General features: G+C 34.9%; 1 protein-coding gene across 4 annotated transcripts in view; it reads right to left on the reverse strand.

Moving 5' to 3' along the window:
• The window catches only part of C2CD5 (C2 calcium dependent domain containing 5), a 94,138-nt gene that overhangs the window by 7,389 nt on the left and 65,935 nt on the right, over positions 1-20,814 (reverse strand). For 2 of the 4 annotated variants that reach the window (XM_011219792.3, XM_002915278.4), the window contains exons 15-23: positions 18,700-18,864; positions 15,158-15,298; positions 13,135-13,198; positions 12,350-12,411; positions 12,034-12,132; positions 11,454-11,543; positions 10,886-10,973; positions 9,849-9,935; positions 134-184 (exon numbers count right to left, since the gene is read on the reverse strand). In XM_011219792.3, coding sequence (XP_011218094.1) covers positions 134-184; positions 9,849-9,935; positions 10,886-10,973; positions 11,454-11,543; positions 12,034-12,132; positions 12,350-12,411; positions 13,135-13,198; positions 15,158-15,298; positions 18,700-18,864 — 847 coding nt within the window. The remainder of the gene's footprint in view (positions 1-133; positions 185-9,848; positions 9,936-10,885; positions 10,974-11,453; positions 11,544-12,033; positions 12,133-12,349; positions 12,412-13,134; positions 13,199-15,157; positions 15,299-18,699; positions 18,865-20,814) is intronic. The other 2 variants (XM_011219793.3, XM_011219791.3) reach the window with 1 other exon arrangement.

A 20,814-nucleotide genomic window follows, 5' to 3' on the forward strand; every position in this document is an offset into this window, starting at 1 on the left:
CTAACTATAATAAAGCCACGTTTTGGTGTCTATTCCATTGTCCAGTGCATTTCTCCAATGTCTGTATGTTTATGCACCACCACACTAGAATTTCACACCTTTGGTGACTATTTGCTTAATCAGACAAACTCACCTCTCTGTGCAGCTGGTATACCTGAGTTAGAACTTGCACTCTCCAGGTGTTCTAATAAGACAATATGAACAATATTAGCTTGAATGCTAAGTACAAGCCAGTATCTCTTCTTTGCTGTTTGTCAATACCTCTATAAGCCAGATGAATACGAGGATATCTTTATGGCTTCATTATAAAAGCAAACCAAATAGAAGTATTTAGGTTTAAATGCAGTTTCTATTGATAAATGAAAACTAGCTCAGTTAATAAATACCATGCCAAGGAAGACAACTTGTTACTGTAACACAAGGAGAGTTTCAGAAACATTATAGACATGAGAAAATATAAACATAGTAACAAATGTTAGTAGGATGAAAGCAGGGTGAGAAAACAGCAGAGAAAAGCATCAGTGTATTAGGAAGAAAATCTGAAATGAAACATGGAAGGGAAATGTTTGTGTGGGGTGGGGGGTGGGGGAAAGAGCCAGTAAGATTAAAAAATTACAGATCAGGCAATGACCTACGTCTCACAGATAAACACCACCTGCTTGCTTACTAGCCATAACCCTCTCCCTCGCCAACCCCCCTTCATTCAAGGACTACGCTATCAACAGCTCCCTCTGGTGGCATCCAGACGTCATAGAACTAAAAAGTGGGTGCTCTCTGCAGATAGAGCTAGATCCCAAACTGGAATCACTCCCTTTTCAGTAATTTATAAAAGGAGCATCCAGAATTTTCCTTAGTATTTTGTATTTTTATTATTGCTATTTAAAGTAGTATACAAATTTAAACAACCCTATAAAAAAACTTCATAATCTATTTCTAAAGTTCAGACTCTACCTACATTAGCATACTGGAATTTTTGTTTCAAAGAATTTTATAACTGAAAGAATAGCGTTGCCAAGTTAAAAAAAACTCATAAAAAACACTGAGAATAATTTCAGCCATCCAGTTTTTTGAAAAATTTATAAATTAAGTAAATACATATTTTTATCTCTGCTTAATATGTTAATCTTTTGGTGATCTTAAATTAATAAAAGTTATACCTTTTAAAAATAAGATTTGTACAGGTTTCTGCTAATTGGGAGCAATGGGAGTATCTCTCATACTCCTTCCTCTTCCCATTTTTATAAAGCAAGTAACCACGAGCTAATACTGGAAAGTGTATAGTGACTGACATTCCTCTTGTAATACAGAGCCATTGAATAAAAGGGATCACTAGGTACGGTCCATAAAATGACTGTGAGGGTACCATGCTGTGGATGTGCCCTGAGCATCATGCCCTCAGACTGAAGATCTAGGCAAGAAAACAGCCTCCCTGATCCAGGATCCTGAGGAGCTTTGGAAGCCCAGAAGGAGATGGAACCGACAGGAAGGAGACCAAAACAGAACTCACATTCAGAAGCTTACCCCATCTCTAGGGACAGCTAATTCAGCACTGAAAAAGGCTATACTGCAGAAGCTGGGACAGCAAATGCCTACCCCAAGCTTACATATGCCAGGAGAGGCCCAGGGCTCTCCTATGTCCTATGCAGTACAGACTTGGAGAGTACAGACTTACAGAAAATATAACCAGCATTAGGATTCTGTGCAAGTTGTTTCTTTTTTTTTAAAGATTTTATTTATTTATTCAACAGAGATAGAGACAGCCAGCGAGAAAGGGAACACAAGCAGGGGGAGTGGGAGAGGAAGAAGCAGGCTCATAGCAGAGGAGCCTGATGTGGGGCTCGATCCCACAACGCCGGGATCACACCCTGAGCTGAAGGCAGACGCTTAACCACTGTGCCACCCTGGCGCCCCTCTGTGCAAGTTTTTAAAATGAGGGAACAGGAGGCAAAAGCTAAAAAAAAAAAAAAAGTGAAAATTACTAAAATGAAATTATCTTCTATATTTCAGTATTATCTGGGTAATATGAAACTCCCCAGTAGCAACTGTATATAATTTAATGATAAATGTCCACAAATAGAGTTTAAACATGTAGAAAGCACCTGTTCTAATCTCTAAATACCAAGTGAGGGGCGCCTGGGTGGCACAGCGGTTGAGCGTCTGCCTTCGGCTCAGGGCGTGATCCCGGTGTTATGGGATCGAGCCCCACATCAGGCTCTTCCTCTATGAGCCTGCTTCTTCCTCTCCCACTCCCCCTGCTTGTGTTCCCTCTCTCGCTGGCTGTCTCTATCTCAGTCGAATAAATAAATTAAAAAATCTTAAAAAAAAAAAAATTAAATACCAAGTGAAAAAATAATATAAAGGTACACAATGATCTGTAAAATACTTGGTTTTTAAAAAAATTTAAAAAAAAGAATACGCTTGCAAAGACAGACAATAAAGCTGGTTAAGGGTAGTTGCCTCTTGGAAAGGGAAATGAATGGAGAAGGAAACTTGATTTTGGACTATATGATTTTTTGGTAAGAGCTGAATTTTTCACCATGTACATTAATTACTTTTTCCAAAAAATTTTACAAATGTAAAGGTGGAGAAGGGGCAGGGGGAAGCAAGGGAAAATGTCTTTTTCCCTGCCTCAACATATGAATGTATTTGAATTAAAATCTGGAAAAAAAGTTTTTAAATTGTAGATATTAAGGGAAAGGTTAAAATAAAATAGACAATTTTTTATCTCACTTAAGGAGAGCAGGTTCATCCAACATGTTTGATAGGATCTTAATTTTTCTCTCAGAGAAAAGGCCCAAGATGAGATGGTCCTGGGAATAGATGAACGTCGGCACCTCAAACGTCTGAACACTTCAGGTATCTAATGACTTCAGATTCTCAGTCACTCTGCTCTTCCAATTAGTTTGGCTTCCAAGAAAACAGGCTTCTCAAAAGAGAAGGTACTGCAGGTATTAGCTGTCTGGCTCATTGGTAAACTAGTAATTATGGTGAAAAAGAAATAAACCCATATGCAATCTCTAAGTCAATACTTTAAAAAAAAGACAGCATATTTCATATTCAGGATTAGAAATCTTATTAAAATCTGTTGGGCTTTGCTGAGGAGCTAATGCCCATTGTCAACCACATCTATGTAGAGGAGTTTGAGACGAACACTTCTAATGTTCGGCTCCGCCCGTTCTTGCTGCAGAAACAAAGTCTCAATCTAGCCACACGGCAGCCCACTTCTCTTACAATTTCCTCCCCATTGGATATAAGAAAATTATTATTTTGCTTCATTAAAAAGTCACCAGTAAGTGATAACCCTGTTATCCACAAATGAGCAACCCTAGAAAGTCAGCAAGGCGAACAGAACGTAAGATTTTATTATTCTCTTAGTACACGCTAACAACTTTTAACAAGCCCTATCAGTGGGGAGGGGGGACTAACCTAAGTTAAAAACAGTTGAGTGGAAATAAGCATACTGATGACCAACAGAAAACAATGTGGTAAGGATTCTTCCTCAATTATACATGCTCCAGTGCTTCTGAAGTTTGAGACTTCTCCATTCTCCTAAATAGTCATAACCAATGACAAAGGTACCAGCTGGCTATGATAAAGCTCTACACTGATCACTAACTCCTCTGACAACTTGTTCACTTTTATCATTAGAATTTACAGATCATCTTTGCTCTGAATAATTAAAATATATCTGATATAATCTTCTCTGAGCATCTTAAGAAAATTACTAAAACTAAAAAAAGTTCCTGAAACTTCTGAAGATTCTCTGGCAGATTAAAATATATGCAATCTGGGGTGCTTGGCTGGCTCAGCGGCTACAACATACAACTCTTAATCTCGGGGTTGTGAGTTCAAGCCCCACAATACGCACAGAGCCTACTTAAGAGAAAATATATGCAATCTGAAGTCTTTAAAAGTGTATGCTTTATTCAGCTACTTAAACATTCTTGGCGGGGGGCACTTGGGTGGGGGTGGCTTGGTCGGGTAAGCACCTGCCTTCTGCTCGGGTTGTGATCTCAGGGGTCCTGGGATCCAGCCCCGAGCCGGGCTCCCTGCTTACGGGGGAGTCTGCTCCCTCTGCCCCCTGCTCTTCTCTCTCCCTCTGTCCCCTGCTTGTGCTCTCTCTAGCTTTTTCTATCTCAAATAAATAAATAAAATCTTTTAAAAAAATAAAGTAAAATAAAATGTTTTTTTAAAAAAATAAACAGGGGTGCCTGGGTGGCTCAGTGGGTTAATCATCTGCCTTCGGCTTAGGTCTTGATCCCGGGGTATTGGGATCAAGCCCCACGTCTGGCTCCCTACTCACTGGGGAGTCTGCTTCTCCCTGTGCCCCTCCCCCCATTCACACTCTCTAATAAAATCTTTAAAAAAATAAACATTCTTGGGTTTTTTATTTTAAACTTTCTAAAAGGATTTTATTTATTTATTTGAGAGAGAGTGCACATGGGGGGAAAGGGGGAGGGAGAGGGAAAGAATCTCAAGCAGACTCCTCCTCACTGAGCGTGGAGCCCAATATGGGGCTTGATCCCAGGACCCTGAGATCATGACCTGAGCCAAAACCAAGAGTCAGATGCTTAACCGACTGAAGCACCCAGGTCCCTAAACATTCTCTAAGTTATTATGATCAAAATTTGGTTTTATGTCTCTTTCGGCATTTCCATCAATCTATTATGAACTGATTAGCTCTGTCCTGTAACTATAAAATCTGGCTTAATGACAGAGCTAAACAAATTATGTATATAAACACTCTGCATAAACCTTGCCCATAATGGTATTCAAATATTGGTGGATGATAATGAAATTGCCATATTATGGCAAAAAATTATTAAAGCATAGAGAAAAACATAAATAGCTTCAATTTGGATAGTTCACTAAAGGAAAATACTCAACTACTGTCACAATACATACATCAAATGACAAAACACAATTAGATTCTCTATTTGGGTCATTAAAGCTTCCAACTAAAGGTGTACAAAAGCCTAAACCACTTTTCTTCAATCCCCATCTTCTGTTTTCCTGCCTGCTTCCAGGGATCCACTTCTCCACTCCCTCCCACCCTTCAGATCTCTTCCAAATAACACCTATTTTCATTAGTAACCCAATTCAACTTTCTTTGCTACTTCCTCAGACTCTGGATTTCACTGAACTCAAGCTGCCTTGAAGAAGTGAAGATTCCTTATCCCTACTTCTCCATCAATTCTCTCTTTCCTTCCTTCCTTCCCATGTCTGGGATAAGTTTCTCGTACATTTTCTAGTGTTTACTTTCTATTTTCCCCTCAGCATCTCTCTCCTTTCAGGACTTCCCACTAATTGCTGGGGCCATCAATAAGATGGAGAACTTCAGCATTTTTTATTTTTGCTACCATTTGGTCATAATGATAAAATACATTTTAAAAAGAGAGAAAAAGCAGACATGCAATGAGTTGTTAATACACAAAGATATTTTTAGTTAGTGCAAAGAACTGTATAATAGTTGTAGGAATTTAGAACCACTCATTGGCAGGATAAAAGTTAACTCTTGTAGTTTTTATAGGTTTGTATTTCTAATCACTAGTTTTAAAAAAATGTAAGGCAAGTCATTAAATTTAAAAAATTAAACTACCTTTTAGAATCAAATTTGGCTTAACAAAAAATAACCCTTTTAAGCCTCAATAAAAATAAAGATAAAAAAACTTCAAATGTGAATACCTAATTATGGAGTACAGTGCATTGACGGTTTTATTTTTATACTGAAATCCAGAATTTTACCTATGCTTGTCACGTTAATTGGTAGCAGCTTAATGAAAAGAGTACTCCTGCCAGCCTATAGCTTATGCCATTGAACAAGACGCTATCACCCCAGCATAAGGCAAAATGAAAGCAGGAACAAGGTAGGTATAAAAAACTTTTCTTCTATACAGTTTCATCCAAAAGTATATAAAAACTGAACTGTCTTAATTGCACCTTTTTAAAGGTTTAAACTCTCAGAATTTTAATGAAAACTATTATCCTATTATAGATTAAACTTATAAAGTACTTGAGATATATTTATAGTGGCACATGATTCACACACATTTATCTAAGATCTTAAGTCCCACAGTATGGTATCTAAGATATTGAGATTTAGGTCTTTAGACTGTATCAAAAATAATAAGCTAGCCATTTATAAAAACTACATGAATAAAATTTTTAAGATCAACTACAGTCTGTAGAACAAATCTTTTTTTTTTTTTTTACTTTTCACCCAGATTACTGTCACTCAGATTCTCCATTTTTACCCTATTTGTTCTATCCCTTTATAACATTTTTAAAGTCGCTTAAAAGCATTTCAGAGTAAAGGAGTAAATATTCAGAAAACTAAAGTATAGATATTAATGATGAGGAAAAAACATCATGGAGTGGTATAAAAAGTTTGTTATACCACCCTTTTTCTCATAATACAGCCTCATAGAAGTAATTTACATCGATGCCAATCATCTATGTTCCTCGTAGTAGTCATCAAGAATTCTGATGACCTTCACAGGATTAATTTCCCGGAAGACATTACTCAGGCTCAGCACCTTTTAATATTTCAAATTAAAAAAAATCAAATACTTAGAGCAAGGTAACCAAATCAACTGTACATTTGAGACATACATCAAACCATTTTGTTACCTTGAGAAACAAAACTTAAATATAACAAAAGATGAAAGGAAAAAATTGAACATGGATGGACAATTCAGGCCCAGGCTTACTCTACACAGTGAATTAGGATACATGTAATCGAAACATCTTTCTTTACATAATATTCACTCATTTTCAGTAACATAAAAAGATAACTATCAGAAAGGTTTATCTACAAGTTAAAAGATGGAAGTATTAATAAATATACTGTGCACAGCTCTTGAAACTACTCTGTCAACATAAAAGAAATAAAAAATTTTAATAAATCACCATGTTTGAAATAAGAACATGAAAAATAAATGATTCAAAGTTTTCAGAATTTAAAAAAAAAAAGGAAAAAGCTCAGTTTAGCTAAATGACCTAACAAAACTATAAAACTATATATTTATTTACTTATCAATATTAGTAGTTAACTTTCAAGCCTCTTGCGGTTGCATATAAGAAAGTAGAGAAATTTTTTGAGCACTTATTCCTAGCACTCTTACCTTCCTCTCTTGCCTGTTACTTCTAAATTGCTAAGCTTAACTTTTGCCATGTATTTCTAATTCTCTATTTAAAACCTTTCACATTACAGTGCTCAATTACTACATTCATGTATTACACTCCATTACATTTTTCAGAACTTTTCAAAACCCATCCTATCCGCAAATCCTCCAAAATACTTTGTGATAACTTTTTCAAGTATATTTAGTATAGCCCATGTCCTCCTGAAAAGACTTGAGAAAGCAAAGACAGTAAATAAGCATGCAACATAAACTACAATTTACACAACTATTTATAAAAAGGTACAGGTAAACTATTTAGTGTTTACTGACGATTTTAAAATGTAATATTCAAGGAAAAGCACATGGGTTTTGCAGTTAAGTACTTAGTATAACAAGTTTTATATATATTAGTATTAGATGGAATACTGTTGAACGGTATGAAAATGATGATGATGGCAGCGTGATCTGATTCAGTGGTTTTCAAACTTTTTGTGAAACTCTGTCTTACAACAAAATCATGTATAGAAAGTCAATAAATAAAAGCATACCGATTCAAAGCTCCTCTAGTTCAGAGGTAGGGGGTCCAGAGACCTATCCCCTCACTCCTCCACTCTCCCCTCAGCTCCCTTCCCACCCTGTCTTTTAGAAGGCCATGAGGGGCCTCTGAAGAAACTCCATGGTTTGGAGAAGCAGAGTTTAAAAGTTACTGGTTTAACAGATTTGAAGCTATTTAGAAATTTTTAATGTAACTTAAACACTAGCTTTTGATTTTGATTAATTGGGTTTTGATTTGTTTTTAATAATAGAAACGTGTTAATTATTGAAGAACCATAAACCACAGAAACACAAGGAATCAGAGAATTTTTAAAGGGTAGAGAGAATCTTAATCTTTTCACATTTTACAGATGAGGAACTGAGGCCTAATTGGCTAATTAGAGGTTAATCGGCCCAAGTTCTCACACCAGCAGTAGCGGAACTGAGAAGAGAAATAGAAGTCAGCTACTTGATTACTCTATGGCCCCTCTTTACACTACAAAATAAATTGCAATATTTTAAGTACTGTTCGGATAGGACTTATTCTACTCAAATTCTTCTTTTGCTGTTCTTCAGTTCAGAGTATCATTTGTACAAAATAGACTAATGACCCCACTAAGCACTAATTCTAATTACCTCTGAAAACATTTTGAAAGCTAATGCAGAAACTGCAAGGTATCAATATAGATATGACAAATTTACAGAATTTAAATCCAATCTTCTGCAGCAATCAGTAATGATTAACAAGGTAAAACTGAACTATTAGGGACCTGATCTCCATAAATATATATACCTATAGATTAGCAATTGATCAATTCTTTTTTGTTGTTGTTGAGTAGATTTGTGGTTTTGGTTTCCCCACCACATCCCACCCCTTCCATTGGAGGGTAAGGATAAAGGAAATGATACCTAAAAGTGATTTGGAATTAACCCTGTGTTAAATACAAGTTTCTGATTGAAGCAGGTGTTTTTTAAAAAAATTCTGTCTAGTCAGTTCTAAGGAAGATTCTTCACAGTTCTTTTTGTTCTGGAAGCTATATTTAATTTATAAATCTGAACTCAAATTATCGTTGGGCTTGATTTTTTCCTCTCTGTTCTTTCAAGGAGTTCGACTACGCTAAAATTCTCTATGGAGAATTCTCTATGGAGACTTAGAATTTTAATTTACATAAAAAAGAAAGAGGACCACAATTACCATGTTAGAAAGTTCAGAATCTGAACGTAGCTTATCTTTTCATCGTCAAAATATGAGACAAGATCTATTTACATACATAAACAGGCCTTGCACTGATTTAGTGAGGACTATTGACTTGTATGCAATGTGAATATAAAACTATTCTGTATCATAACTAATTTGGTATCAGATAAACTGAGAAGTACAAATCATAAAAAAATTTCCCTTATATTATAAAACACAAAAATTAGAGAAGTCAATTTGGTTTGAAATAAAAAATGCATCATTTCTCAGAATAAAAAAATTATGAAAAAACACAAACTACATGTATTATATACGTAATGCTATGAAATAAGGTATAGTAATTCTGAAAATTCTTATAATGAAAATTGCCCTGAAATCAGAAGAGAAATAGAAAATACCATCTCCCATTTTTCTCCAAAGACTACAGATCTAAGTAGACTTATTGCTATTAAGTTAACAGACTATCACTTTGCATTTGAAAATATGGCAGTATCTTTTAAGTACATAACAATGTTCCTCAGTAATAACCAAGACACTCAAAAGACAGCTCATCCCTTTCTCACTTGTACTACCCCCAACCCAAACCTCTCTCCACATTTCTTCTGAAGAAAATCAGTATTTTGTTGTCTATAAAAATCTAAAATTTTTTGTAAAATTTTGATTGTGGCTGGAAAAAACCTTACCAGATATAAATATCATGTGTGAATAGTTACTTTGGGAAATCCAGATCTCTGAAAATAAAACTTTAATACATTTGAAGTATAAGAATGAAACAACACATAAAACATTACCTTAATAATTTATGATGAGATTACTTGAGAAATTAAAATAAGAGGAATATTACTCTCTCCCCTGTATGAATATGAAGAAACAGACAATGAGGGAATGAAGAATAAATCTTCATCTCAAGATTAAGTAAGACTGCCTATAATGAAGAAGTAAAAGGAACTAGAAACTAGGATTTGTGTTTGCATTTCCCTCACTTAACCAACCTTTAGCTGGTGGAAAAGGATGAGAAGAAAGTGAATCTGAACAGAGCTCCAGTGGAAACTGCAGAAGTTCTTCGTTATCTGTAGAGGCTTGAGAAGCAAGAAAAACACTAGTTATTTAGTAATGATCTAGTATTAATTTTTTTTAATTAAGAATCTGGGATAAAATATATATTTCCTCCAATCCAATTTATTCTGGTTATTTTCTTCTTGGTTTCTCCCATGGAGATCCTTCCTTCACCTGCACAATGTTGAGAGATGCTATCTTCCCTGCTAGGACTATGGTGAGTCTTTGAAAAAATACTAAGTATAAATCTCTTATCACAATGCCTTCCAAATAAAAACTCAACAGCAACTATTATTATCCTATTCTTTGTACCATACTGGTTCTATGATACTTAAATGAGCTATTTTCTATGATAAATATCTGAACACAATTGTTTAATACATCTCTATTTGACATTAATTCAATGCTTTACATGTAGAGTGTAATCAACTATAAAAATTTTAGACTAATCGTGAATATTTTATTTAACTGGTAAGTCCTTAAATTTTAGAAAGCATATGATTTCCCTCTCCTTTTTTTCAGAACACATAGCAGTTTTTAACAATTTGAGTTTCTTTGTAATATATTAAGACTGGTACTTCCTAGATTTTACTGGATAAAGGACAACTCTGAGGACCTTTCCTAAGAAAAATACATGATGCTTACCACTACCTCAGTATGTTCTCAGATGCCTTGAGAACCTCCCTAGAGACCCTAGGATAGAAACCTCTAAATTACTGCAGAATATGCTATAACCTAAGTCTAAAAAACAGCAGCATTTTCTATGTAAATAAATGCCAGTCAACTACCTATTCATGTGTGAAAAATACCAAGTCAACCACATTCTTATCCACAAAGTTATCTTGATAAAGATAAACAGGAAAAGTAACAGTATCTCTTCTTCAAGAAACAAGTCATTGATTTAATCTACCTTTTTCACTGAACTATAACGGTAGACAAACATGAACTATGCTCCCATTCATCACAGGTTTACCTCTTTGCAATGACTTTTCAACATGTGTTTTTGTGGTCTGTAAAGCCTGATTTTTGTCAAAAGTTATTGCAACTGCTGTGACTGTAACCTAGAATTACAGAAACAATATGATTAGCAAAATAATCATTGCCAAAATACGTTTCTCACAAATCTTCTTCAGTACAATGGAACAATTTATATTAACTGGCTCATCTGCTTGTGCTGGTTAAGCTTCTCAACCAGAATTACAGATACCCTCAGATATTTAGACTACAAGTGAGTCTGACATATATACCTAAACCTCGCTATTCCAGAAAGAGCTCAAGTACCTTCTCTAAAATACGGGGACTGAAGAAATCCCAGATAAGTACACGTCCTATTCTATATATGCTAGAAATGTGATTCTACCTTCGAATAATTCAGAGCTCAGAAAAATAAAACATGTGGTCTGATTCATTCTAGTATGTTTGTTTAAAAATATTTTGAAGGAAAATCCTTTAATTTATTTAATTATGGCAGATTTATAATATTAAAACAGATCAGATAAAAGCTAGAAATCTTCTTTAGTAATAAACTGAATCTTAATTACCTGTATTAATTCATCTTCAGGCAGAGATACTGTAAAATTTACATGGCAAAGGCAGCAAGGGATCATAGACCGCAGTTTAAAATACAGGCTCTACATAACAGAAAATATTAGTAATATCACTTCTTCTAATTAAAAAAAATTTTTAAACTGATTTTTTCACTGCACATTATATCATGGCAAAAGAAAAGTTAAAAGTAAAACAAAGCTGGTTGATTTCTATTTCGTGTATTCTGACATTATTTTAAATATTTAAGCAGACAATAAGATTTAAGCATATTTATCAATAAGTCATGAGAATATAAGAAAAACTTTTTTTAATTATACACATATGCAATAGATTTCAATGAAGCTTAAAATTATGAAATAACTTAAAATATATTTCTTTAATAGTGTGGCATATGATATGGAGAGGACAGCTTTAGCATTTTACCAGATGAGTTAAGATTAATATAATATGCAAATAAAAATCATTCAGCCCACAACTGTGTAAAATATTCCAGATAATATACACACTTTTCTTTTTTAATTTCATAATTCTTAGGAGTTTAAACTAAAATATAGTTAGTCAAAAGGTTCCTACCTTGAGCAAATTTTCACAGAGATCATTAAAGTTCTTATTAAGGGCTTGATTAGTCAGGTTAAGGCTGCTTAATCGGATTACTCTTACTGATGTGAACATCTAAATATGGGGAGATATAATAGCATGTCATTTCATTATTTTTAACTAAATACTGTAACAGTTGATAAAACTGCCAAATAATGAGTAATAATAAAAAATGTGGTATGAAAAAGACTAAAATTTTAGTTGTAATAAGGTGGTCAAAGGGAAAATATATTAAGAAGGAACTTGCTAAAATCACATACATTGTATTTGCTTAAAATTATGAAAGGTTTACCTGTATTTCAGATGTCCAGTTATTTATACCAGGCATAATTTCTGTATTACAACTATAAAAGCCTGTCAAAATAAATCACAGTTAAACTATAATATTTCATCTATTTTCATGCTAAAGAATAACATTTTTCACTTATTACATGGAATTCTAACTATAAGATCCATTTATTCTTTTTTCTAAAACACTATACCATCACTAAACTTTAGACCATCTTAATAAATTACCAGTTTGGTTTCTTTTTTTAATGTATGAACATAAAGGGATTAAAAATCACTTCATCTAGGAGCACCTGGGTGGCTCAAGTCAGTTAAGCAACTGACTCTTGATTTCAGCTTTGGTCATGATCTCAGGGTTCTGAGATCGAGTCTGCTTGAGACCCTCTCCCTTTCCCTCTGCCTCTCTCCCTGCTCATGCAGGTGAGCTCTCTCAAATAAATAAATCTTTAAAAAAAAAAAAAATCTAGTTCACCTACACTTTTTTTTGTTTGTATTTTAAGATTTTAGTTTTCAGTGATCTCTACACCTAACATGGGGCTTGAAATTACAATCCCAAGATCAAGAGTCACATGCTCTACTGACTGAGACAGCCAGGCACCCCCTCAGTTCACCTAAGTTCTAACATAAATATTTTTAAACTATAGTTTTTAGCCTTGGAGCAGCAAAGTACATGACAGGATGTGGCACTAATAAAGCCTTTAAAATAAAGTTAGTACTATAATAATTTATGACCTAAAATATTGATATATAAAACTAGTCTCATCTCAAAAGTAAGGTTTTTCTGTTCACCTGAAGGAGGAGGAACATCAGTAAGCAGAGAATGTACATCTTCCATAGCATCTGTGTCATCAATCTGAAAATAAAAAGATTAGAACTACTATGTAAGTACTAAATGTATGGTAATTTCAAATTTTAAAAACATCATTGTTATTATTATTTACTAAATAGAAAACATAAGAGTCAAGAAAAAGCAGAGCCATTTTCCCCTACATTAACATATAAAACTTGAAAAAAGTTCTAATATCTATAAATTTCTCCACAATTATTATAAATACTTCTAAGTAAATATTTCACATTATAAAGTATATTCAGTTTAAAAAAAAAAGAGAGAGCCTTTTCTCAAGCCTCTATGAGGACATGTTTCAAAAGGCTTAACAAAGATACCATAAGCAATTATTATCTTTCCTTGTATAATAAAGTGTAATTAAAAAAAAAAAACCAAGATCCTTTGACTTAACTATAAAACTGCTTTAAAACTGGATTACATAGGGGTAAATTTAAAGGCACATCTAAAAAAATAAATCCAAATTCTCTTTTTCTTATATCACAATATTCCATTATGAATAATTAATAGTGAAACTATCCAATATATATAGTATATAGACATATACTGACATTCATCTGTACATTGGGAGTCTGATGGACTCTCATGCACTTCAAGCGCCCCTTCATATTACCCTTGAGATTTTAAGAACCATTTTTAACTTTACTTTAGCTACCCACAGTCACAGCCATACCTCAACCCACTATTCCCAAAAACATTCCACACCCAGATCCAACTACAAACCCTGTCTGTCTGCTCTTTCTCTTACTGAATCTGCACCTTGCTCTCAGCCTTCTGCACAGATCAGAAGCACCTTCATTCTCTACTTAGCCAGGATCCAGGACCGTAAAGATCAAAAATGCTCTAGAATCACTGGAGAGTTTGTTAAACAGATTCCTGGGCCCTACCCTGAAATTTTCATTTACTATGTTTGAAGTAAGGGCTCCAGAATTTGCATTTCTTACAAGATTCCAGATGGTGCTGATGCTATAGGTAGTCACAGCACCCTCTGAGTAGCACTACCCCAAATAGTACCCTAGAACCTTTTACCTCCTCAGTCTGACAAATTCTTTTAGCAACCTCCATTTTTTTTTCATTCTCAGACTGTAGAAAAATATGAGAAACAGGCACACATCCATACAGTTTGAGTTTTCTACAAATTAACACTCTCACCTCAGTTAAGTCTTGTGTATCTCCCATGGCTGACATCCTGATCACGTTCATGGGCACTGTTCTAGATTCTTCAAACTTCTAATCCCATCCCAATACAATTCTACCATGAGCTTCCTGCTTTACTAAAATAAAGGCATCTGATTTTTTCTCTCAACTGGAACCTTACCAGAACATTTCTGAGTATCCTCATTTGTTTTCCTTTCCTTAATACCAAAGGAAGATCATCTATCTCCATCAAAGCTATTTACAGGGCAGGGCAGAGGGAGCAGATTCGTGAGGTAGGAGGCTCCATACATCTTCCATGCCACATATATTCTCCAGGAAAGCTCTGAGTGTATTTTTATAACGGAAGTTCAACTATACCTTCTGAATTCAGTAAGAAAACACTACACTCAGATTTCGTAGTGCTATTATACCACATGTAAAAGAATACAATTTTACTAATATGTTGTAACACACGAAGCAAGTACATATAGTAAGTTAAAGAATGGCATTTTAATTTAAATTCATTCAGGTCTACAAAAATAGCTCTAAGAATTTAGCATTATTTTTTAGTTTAGCATTATTTTAATTTTATTTCAACCCATACATTAATTTTTCCAGAACCACCTGCATTATTGTACCTGGTATTGATCAAAAAATACATTACCAACTTCTAATATTTTCAAATTTGTTGTAATTTCTACAATAAGTTTTTTATATATTTATAGCAATTGTAATAATACAAAATCACATCACATCAATTTAGGATCTGACTGTAATAATGTATATCTTATCTTCCAAAAACTTTAAGAAATTAATCTAATGCAGTAATACCTCCAAAACAAAAGCATCTTTTTTCCCATGTGAAAGGTCCAATTCTGTAACTTCATCAGAGCTTTCTGATTGAGATCTTAGAAGTCTTGAGCGTTGTCTAGGTTCTGGGATGGGTGATCCTATAATCTCTTCAGATGTATCCTAAAAGAAATACAATTGCTTTATATCATATAAGACTGTCTTTGTCAGTTTTGGGGTTATTTTGTAAACTGCAGTCTCTTTTTCTTTTTACTGAAGTATAATGAACATATAACATTATATTAATTTCAGATATACAACATGATTCGACACTTGTACACTTGAGTTTGGTTTGAAATTTTTATATTAATAATTATGTGTAGAGACAAAAGTCTGTAAAATATATTCACAGCCTGTATTTAATTATACCTTTTATAACTAATTAGCCTTTTAGAGAGTACATGAATATTTCCTTCTATCATTAAAAGCAGCCTTGATACACTAATCCATAAACATACAGACAGGACTGTCACAGATAGCAAGGCAATACTGACATCTAGTGTACAGAGAAGCCACCACGAGTAGGGAATTGGCAGTCCTTCCAGCTCAGAAGTATTTTCTATTCAGCATTTAAAACACTGAACAGCCCAGAAATAATTAAAAATGTAGTCTCTGAAAAGGATTCTAACCTTTTATATCTTTTCTTATCCACTGGTAATTTTTCAAAGCTCCGCATAATAAAATGAGGAATATGATAAATGTGTACATGTATACATAATGCATATATTATGCAGGTATTTGCTGTGCAACTTACTAAGCTAAATAGACTTTGGTAGCTACAACAATGATCTTTTTGAGGTCAGTGTATGATGCAACCCTATACGGGTTTGCAAGCTTTTACCTACTACATAGCCAAAGATCAGAGCTAACCAGAGATTCTAAATATCTGCTGGCTACAAGGACTATCAGAATGTGAATATGTGAGCACAAATAAAAAGCATAACCTATTGTTGGCATAACAGAGCTACGTTTTTAAAAAACAAGGAATATAAGAAAATCTTTTTCAAAAATGCAGCTTTAAATGTTCATTGCTAGTGCATACCTTACAGAAGACTACCACAATTTCATAATAGCTATCTATAAAGTAATGTCACATTCATTTCTCTTATTTTTACCCCAAATTAACTTGCCCTGTATAATTCTGACAGGGTGCCTATTATAATGACTACAAAATGAAAAAGAGCTACAGTTCAGAGGTAAAGCAGTTTGCCTGGGCTTGAAAACTAATTTAAGTGACGAACCTACCCAGTTCAATTCTTTTGCCTCTGAATGCAATGTTATTCCCGCTAGATAACACCCTTCTTTCTACAACTTTTTAATAGTTTAAGATTTGGTTATGCTTCTGTTCATTATATTACGGACCTAATGAAAGCAACTATCTGGTATTTAATATATCTTCGATTTATAACGAACTTTCACCACTGACACTGTTATTCTAAAAGTTTAGTACCTTTTGATACCTTTGGCTGATTGAATCATCTCCACTTAAGCGGTACTACATCTCTGCATTAGAAAGATTTTTCAGTGTTGAGAAAAAAATCAAACAAGTACATTCACTTCAGCCGGAGGTACCTTCCTAAGAGAAGAAACACACTGATCCACATTTTCAGGGTGGGCATACATTGTTTTAGAAACAGAAAAGAAGAATTGTAATATGAGCAGTGGCCTACTACACTGACTTTGTCACAAATTCTGAGATGTTATGCTGAAAGATATAATGCACTTAGTATCTGAAATGAGACATATTAGAAAATTCGTAAATTGATTAGTCTTTCTGTGGAAATACAGTCGTATTCAACACGTGAAATCCAGATATGCTGAAATTTTAAGAATCATAACAGATTTATTCCTTCCTCTAAAATGTACTATTAAAACAGAAGCTCAATAAATATTTATTGAATAGATGAAGTAATTTAATTCACATTCTGTAAATATGTCTAACTTTAAAAGGCTCATATTAAAGACAGACAGACATTAAAAGCTAAGTGCAATAACAAGGAACAGGCCCTATGACAGAAGCACATACAGAAACAATAGGAACATAATGGAGGAGGGGGTCAATTCTTCCTGTGGGAGGTCAGCATGGAAATACATAACATAGTTGATAAATACTGGTAAGCAAAAGAGTTCATCTTATATCATGGAGCCTTAACATCAAGCTTTGCGAATCATTCTCCCCAACAGGCATAAACACTATTTGTAAATGTTCAAATACCAAAACGTAATTATAAACCAAAAATAATGTACTGCAAATAAACAGTCAGTAGCGTTGTGTAGAAAGCTTTTACAACGGCTATTTAAGCATTAATACATAAACACACCACCTTTCTTAGTGAATCTGAAGAAGCTCTATATCAGCATCGCTCAACAGAAATATAAAGCACACCTCATAATAAAATCAAAAAGAAACAAAATCAGTTTTAATAAAATATTTTAATTCACTATATCCAAAAGATTACATTTTCAATATGCAATTAATTAAAAAAAATACTCGAGATAATTTGCATTCTTTTTCATTCTAAGTCTTCAAAATCCAGTGTGTATTTTATACTGATAGCACCTCTCAATTCAGACCAGATACATGTCAAGTGCTCTACAGCCATATGTGACCACTGTCTACCACACTTAACAGTATAGCTCTGTCCTATCCTTAAAATTCCTCTCAGCTTAACTCTGCTAGAAAGCTGTATGCCTGAAGCTAGAATGCAGATGCCCTGTCCCAGAGGAGCAACCAAAATTCGACAGTGTGTGTAAAATCAAATAATAACAACAGTAATGTTATCCAAACACTTTCTTTTTATAGAAATATTTCATTATCAGAGACTCATAAAAAACAAATAGATTCATTCAACTCCAACACTTCTTTCCATCAATTCAGACTCTGGCTATAATGTGCCCTCAGAGTAGAAGTCACTGTGAGACCTACTACAAACTTGGTATCAAAGACTGACTATGGAAGTTACTGCAAGGAAAATCCCAAGAAAGAAGCTAAAATGGAAAAATGGCGTATTCTTTCACATTTTAATCATACAGATAAGCAAACTTTCTTTTTACTAAAAACGAACATTTAAACCATTTATTTAATCATTCAGCAATATTTATCAAGAAGCTACTACCAGGAAGAACTGTTCCGGGCCTCAGGAATACAGCCCAAATGGAGCTTCATTCTACTAGGAGTAACAAGCAATTACAAAAATCAAAAACATATATGTGTTTACACACACACACACACACACACACACACACAGAGATAAGAGAAATAAAAAGGAATGAAACACAGAAGAGGGACAGGGATTATCAAAAATTGATGGGAGAATACAATTTTCAAATAAGGTAGTCAGAGTTGGCTCCCTAGAAGGAGACATTTGAGATGATTGTAAAGGGAATGAAAAGAACGAGTAATGAGGAGAGCAAATCTCAACAGTGAAAAAAAGATATTTTATGTCCAAAATAAGATAACCCCAAAATAAACTAACCCCTAGACAATAACTTACATATTCACAATGTAGATTTATGCTACTTACCGGAGGATTGATTTCATATAATTCTTTATTCTTAGCAATTGTGTCATTTATCTTCTTTTGCATATGCGAAATATGCTGTTCATAGGAGCCGTCATTAGGAGTCTTCCCAGCAATCTGAATGCCGCCCGGCGTTGGTAAAGCTGCTAAATACACACCTGTGGCCGACTTGAAAAATAACAGGGGAAGTAATCAGAAAAAATATCTAAAGAATAACAGTCCTTAAGTTTTCATATATAGTAAAGCTGTCTTTGTCTTACAGGAAAAGATAATTAGCATCAGTGCACATATTGAACATATGTTGGAAGAGCACAGAAACACGTAACTGGTAACAGGAATTGGTTGCTTCTGGCGAGAATCCTGGGTAGGTAGGTGGGACAGCAATGAAAGAAGGATTTACTTTTCACTGCATACCAACAGCACTTGTAAATTTTTACCTTATGACTGTAAAAAATAAATCACATTGAAAAAACAGTGTAGAAAAAAAGATTAAAAATTGTTAAAAAGTCAATGTTTCATGAATGAGTAAATAATTTCCCTTTAAAGTGGCAAAAGTAAAAGGGAAACTTTTGTAAAGCAAGTGAAGAAACTGAACTTCAGAAAGGACAGGATCTTACTCAAGATCACACTGTCAATAAACATGGAGAAGAGATTTGAGTATGTTTCTCACTCTAAAATCCAAGAACCTGGGACACCTGGGTGGCTCAGCTAGTTAAGTGTCTGCCTACAGCCCAGGTCATGATTCTGGGGTTCTGGATTGAGCCCCATCTCAGGCTCCCTATTCAGCAGGGAGCCTGCTTCTCCCTCTCCTTCTGCCCCTCCCTCTCCCTCATGCGCTCCCGTGCAAGCGCTCTCTCTCAAATAAAAAAAAAATCTAAAACCCAAGAACTTTTCATGACACCACCCTACCTTCATAATTACCAAGGAAGGAAACTACTTAATACAGATTTATTTTAAATATTTAATTAAATGACTACGCATTTCTGACTCTGTAATCGTACCACATACCATCAGTACTAGAAAACTATTAAGGGAAATACAAAACACGATATTTACACACACACACCCCTATGTGCATTTACATTTAGACATGCTTATATAAGCAAAGCAAAAAATATACATACAAGTATAACTATCAAATTGTTAACATCGAAGGAGTGGAATGTAGGCAAGAAAAGACTTTTCTTTCAACTCTGGATATTTGTGTGTTTTGAATTGTGTGAGTTGTTATTTATTTATTTATTTTTTGGAAGACAGAGTATGCAAGTGAGGTGGGGGAGGGAGCAGAGAGGGAGAGAGAGAATCTTAAGCAGGTTCCACGCCCAGTCGAGCCAACGCAGGGCTCAATCTCATGACCCTGAAATCATGACCTGAGCCAAAATCAAGAGTCGGACACTCCTGTGTGGATACTCTCTCTAATCAAATGCCAATTTTGTGAAAGTCCATCCTAAAAAGGGTATGACACTCTACAATGACGTCTGTTCAGCAGATCAGACTGACCCTCAGAAGGTCTCTCTCCTTGTTTGTTCGTTAGTGTCCATGACTGCGTCTATGACCCAGTGTCTAACGCTCAACCTCAGAACCCCTCCAGCCATATGAAACCTTAGCACGCCATCTCTAACGTGTTCTAACTGCGCTCACTAGCAAGGCGACAGCCCAGAATGGTTGAGAACACAGACTCTGGAATAAGAACAGGCCTAGGTTCGGAAATTCAGTTCCAGTACATGTAATCACACCACTCTGAAGAAGTCTCAATCTATCATAGCGTCCATTTTCCCCTCTTGTAAAGACAATATTGCATTCCTTCTGGAGAAGCACAGTGCCAGACACCCAGCAGGCATTCATCAGAGATCCATTATCATGGAATCTACTCTTGGGGCCTCGAGATTTAAGTGCATAAGCAAAACCACAGCACAAAGATCAAAATCTCAAATAGTTACGAGTGTCACTAGTGGTCAAGAAGGAAAAGATCAGGGGCGCCTGGGTGGCACAGCGGTTAAGCGTCTGCCTTCGGCTCAGGGCGTGATCCCGGCATTATGGGATCGGAGCCCCACATCAGGCTCCTCCGCTATGAGCCTGCTTCTTCCTCTCCCACTCCCCCTGCTTGTGTTCCCTCTC

The sequence above is a fragment of the Ailuropoda melanoleuca genome, chromosome 16 (genome assembly GCF_002007445.2).
Source record: "Ailuropoda melanoleuca isolate Jingjing chromosome 16, ASM200744v2, whole genome shotgun sequence".
Taxonomy (NCBI): domain Eukaryota; kingdom Metazoa; phylum Chordata; class Mammalia; order Carnivora; family Ursidae; genus Ailuropoda; species Ailuropoda melanoleuca.